General features: G+C 39.3%; 1 protein-coding gene across 1 annotated transcript in view; it reads left to right on the forward strand.

The window, feature by feature from the left end:
- The first annotated feature begins 6 nt into the window (after nt 1-6).
- Nucleotides 7-5,000, forward strand: part of LOC115223873 (coactosin-like protein) — a 39,356-nt gene continuing 34,362 nt past the window's right edge. Inside the window, exon 1 of the mRNA XM_029794578.2 lies at nt 7-269. Within this exon, the coding sequence (XP_029650438.1) occupies nt 193-269 (77 nt within the window). The 5' untranslated portion in view covers nt 7-192. The remainder of the gene's footprint in view (nt 270-5,000) is intronic.

Consider the following 5,000-nt stretch of genomic DNA (forward strand, 5'->3'; position numbering starts at 1 on the left):
CACAACACCACATCACAAAAACACACAACACAGCAACACAACAACGACACATCACCACCACGCATTCACTCTCTGCCGAGGCTTATTTAGTTTCTTCCGCCCATCCAGAGAAAGCTTCGATCTCTCTCACACAAAACACATATTAAACACACACACAAATATATATATTTATATATTTATATATATAAGACAATGTCACCAATTAAAGAAAAGGAACGTATTAAGGAGTTCTGCGAAGATGTCCGAAACAATTCCTCGGGAACAAATTGGTAAGTTTATTAATTAATCATTTATTCGCTTAATTATATATTTGGACGGTGCGTGCGTGTGTGTGTGTGTGTGTCTGTGCGTGTGTGTGTGTGTGTGTGTGTTTGATTCTGAACTTCCTTGGGAGAGACGCAAGGTGTTTTCGGAATCTCTTTCCGTGTTCTTGTGGTTGTCATAGTTTTTTTTACCAAAGAGGATGATGACAACGAAGGTGACCACGATCACGATCGTGATTATAACGATAATCATCATCATCATCATCATCATCAAAATGATTAGGATTACGATGATGATGATGTGTCGTTGGATGGATTTTTTTAAGATGACGGTGGTATTGGTGGTGATGGTAGTTGTGGCGGTGGTGGTGGTGATGGTGGTATTGGTGGTGGTGGTGGTTGCGGCGATTGCAGTTGTGATCAGATGTGCTTATAATGGTTAGTTAAAGAATTACCGTTTCTTCAGGTAAGCGGCAGCAAAGGTGCTGCTGGTGGGGACGGCGGGGGCGGGGGAGGCGAAGGGGCAGTAAATATGGTGTTTACAGTAGTGATGGTCGTGGTTTCCGTACAAGCCATGGTGGTGGTGGTGGTGGTGGCGGCGGCGGTGGTAGCAGCAGCAGTACCGGTAGTAGTAGTAGTAATCCTGGTGACGATAGTGGTTGTTGGAGCCGTGGTCCTTATGGTTTCTATTGTTCGATGATGCTGATGACCATCATCATCATCATCACAATTATCATCATCATCATCGTCATCATCATCATCGTCATCATCATCATCATCATCATCATCATCATCGTCATCATCGTCATCATCATCATCGTCATCATGCTGAAGATCATAACGAAGCGGATGTGAATGTGACGGAAAAAGGGATCGTATTTTTGTTGTTGTAGTAGTATAGTAGTAGTAGTATAGTAGTAGTAGTAGTGGTGGTGGTGGTGGTGGTGGTGGTAGTAGTAGTTAATGCTGCTGCTGTTGCTGCAGCCAAGTGATCAAAGACATTCCAACCACGACCATCGTGTCATATATATATATCCGCGACTACGTTTTCCAATGTTATCTTCCATTGTTTTCGAAGATGGTAGGAACTGTAAATTAAGGGAGATTTCTCTGCTATTTCTAGCATGCCGAATGGCCCCTTAGCAGCTTCTTCGTTTGTTTGTGGTGCTGCCGGTTGTCGTCGACGATGACAATGATGATGATGATGATGATGATCGTGATGATGATCGTGGTGATAATGTGGTGATGGTGATGGTGATGGTGGTGGTGATGATGATGATGCTGATGATGATGATGATGATGATGATGGTGATGGTGATGGTGATGATGATGATGATGGGGAGGAGGCGGATATTTTGCTGTTTGCGTTGTTATTGATGCTTCAAAATTCTTGTGAAATAATTATTTAAAAGTACATTTAGACTGTCACAGAGAGAGAGAGAGAGAGAGAGCGAAGGAAAGGACGAGATAGAGAGGGTGAATGAGAGTGAGAGGAGAGAAGAGAGAAAGAATGAGAAGGAGTGGGTGAGAGAGACAGAAAGACAGAGGGAGAGATAGAGACCGACAGATAGACAGACAGACAGACAAAGGGAGAAAGTAGAATGGGAGAAAAAAAAAGAGAAAATGAAGGCGTGTGAGAGAAGGTGGCTGAGAGATGAGAAAGAAAGAAAGAAAGAAAGAAAGAAAGAAAGGAACTGAGACAAAAGAAAGACAGAAAGAAAGAGAGAATTAAAACGAAGACGAGAGAGAGAAAGGGGGGGCGGAGAACAAGAGCTTAAACCATGTTACGAATACACAATACGAGTGTTGAGGAGTTTAGAATATCAAATCTGAGGATCACAGCTTTGTCTGCATTCTCTCTTTTTTTATCCATTTTATTTAATGCACAGAAGTCAATTTTATATGTAATATATATCTGTCAGTCTGTCTGTCTGTCTGTCTGTTTGCCTCGGTCTTTGTCAATCTCTCGCTCTCTCTCTCTCTCTCTCTCTCTCTCTTTCCTCTCAAGAAAGAGAGATAGCTAGCTAGACTGACAGATTGATAGGCAGATGGCAGTTATGTATGTGTGTGTTTGTGTTATCTACATCTATTATATATATATAATATATATATATATATATATAGATAGATAGATATAGATAGTAGATAGATAGATAGATAGATAGATAGATAGAGATAGTAGATAGATAGATAGATAATATATATATAGATAGATAGATAGATATATACATATATACATAATACATATATATATATATATAATATATATATATATATATATACATATACATATATATATACATATACCTATATATATATATATATATACATATACATATATATGAGAGAGAGAGAGAGGAGTGGATAGATAGATAAGCAAACACAGACAGACAGGCAGATAAACAGGCAGGCAGACAGATACATAGACAGGACAGACAGGCAGACAGCTGGACAGACAGACAGACAAACAGACAGACCAATAGACAGTCAGACATAGGTAGATGGATAGATAAACAGAAATAACTAAATGAAGACAAGAAGTAGAGCTTAGAAAAGATTCTTTCTTTTTAAAAGAAATTACATGTCCGTCATTTCCAAAGTTCTGACAAGAACAGTTCTTTAAACTGCAGCAGATAAATGGATGCTTGGCGTATACAAACAAATTAGGGATGTGAAGAAGGAAGGAATTCTTGTATGCAACGTGGATTGATTGCATCCCTACATTAAAGTAAGCACTAATGAGGAACCGGCAGGATTAGCAAGGGAGAGGTTTGTCCTCTTGTATGCACATGTGTGTATGGTGGTCGGGGGGAGGGTCGTAGGATTTAGGAAATTATGAAAGAAAACTCAAAATTTGAAAATGAACATTTTAGTTTGTAACAGATATTGCGAAAAAAAATATTTGCTGAACGGTGTTGTAAGAGAGTGAAAATCAATATTGAGCTATCTTATCATTATACCTAAAGAACTTTAATATTATTTTTCGTTTTTGGAGAGTCAAAACTATTGAAAAAGGTTGCAAGATGCAACGGAAATTTTAGGACAATAAAAATAAGAAAAAGTGGAGATTTTACCGGTGAGTGTGTTACATTGTAAGGCACAATAGAATTTAATATTATTTTTTTTTAAAGAAAGTATTTTAATTTTCATATTAAAGGTTATGAAATGTTAAAATTTGAAAATATTAAGATGAAAATTCAGTTTTATTTTAATGACGTATCTACAAAATTTGTATTTTAATTAATATTTTCTTTCATTTGAATTAATTAAAAGTACAGCATATTTTATCTTTTATTTTATACTTGTTTCACTCATTTGGCTGTGGCCATGCTGGGGCATCATCATGAAGAATTTTTAGTCGAATGATTCAATGTTATGGGGATGTAAACACACCAACACCAGTTGTCAGGTGGTGGTGGTGGTGGTGGTGGTGGTGGTGGCGGCGGCAGTGGCGGCGGAGGAGGAGGAGGAGGAGGAGGAAGACAAACACACACACACACGAAAGGCTTCTTTCAGTTTTCATCTATCAAATATATCAAATATATATATATAAAGGGTGGGGGGGAAATAAGTAAGCATTAAAAATTGGTAATAAAATCCATATTCCTATTTAAAGTTTGTTGAAACAAATGCTACATGTTCTTTATTACATGGGAAAATGAAAGTAGATCTGCATATTTCAACGTAAGCACCGCTGGCGTCACCAAATTTCCTCAAGCAGCCAGGAACAGAATGAACAAACTTCTGAAGGATGTTGTCTGGGATATCATTGGGAACCTGCTGCTGAATCTGTGTCTCCAAGTCCTCCCCTGTGCAAGGTTTTATCTTGCACATCTCTTTTGTGTAACCCCACAGGTAAAAATCTTGAAAAACTAAAGAGTAAATTTATTCAATAAAATCGCCATTGGCTTCCACCACGGCCTTCAGACGACTTTGGAATCTCCTGGAGGGTCTCTTTGTTTAAGTTGATGAATGCTGCTGTAATCCTTGCCTTCAGTTCATCTTTGGTGTGACAAAGGAGTTTTGTTGGTCTCTATTGCATCCCATGCATAATAATCAAGGAGGTTGCAGTCTGGGGAGTTGTGTGGCCAGATGTTAGGAGTGATATGGTCGCAGAAATTGTCTGACAGTCATGACTGGGTTCTCTTGTTTGTGTGGCACGGTACAGAGTCCTGTTGCCAGACATAGGGTCTTCCAGCGCTATCCCCTCCAGGCACTTGATGTAGGCCTCTGTGTTGAGTCTGAGGCTATGTGGGAAGTTGAATGGAGGCATAATGTCACCATCACTAGTGATCACCCCAACTGCCATGATGTTGGCTGAATGTTTGATTTGCATCACTCTAAGTACATGTTTTGAGGACACAGTAAGCCAACGGTTGTCCTTGTGTTCACCATCTGATCCTGACAGAAATTTTTCTTGTCTGAGAAAACCAAAGTATGTTCAGTTGGAGGGGATGCTTGAGTTTGTTCAAAAGCTTCATAGTGTGGTCTTCCCTCTTGTCCTTGATGGATTGGGATAAAAATTGGCCCTTTCTCATCATGAACTAGGAATACGGAATGTCTTCATTGACTCTCTGCCTGATAAGAAACTCAGACACTCTCATGTCCCTGGCGATGGACCTGATTGACTTGGAGGGATCGTTGTCAATCATGGCCTGGATCTCACCAACAAATTCAGGAGTCCTTTTCTTATCAGAACAATCAGAGTGAGTTTTCCAAGCTGCCGTACCTTCGCAA

This window comes from Octopus sinensis, linkage group LG24 (assembly GCF_006345805.1).
Source record: "Octopus sinensis linkage group LG24, ASM634580v1, whole genome shotgun sequence".
Taxonomy (NCBI): Eukaryota; Metazoa; Mollusca; class Cephalopoda; order Octopoda; family Octopodidae; genus Octopus; species Octopus sinensis.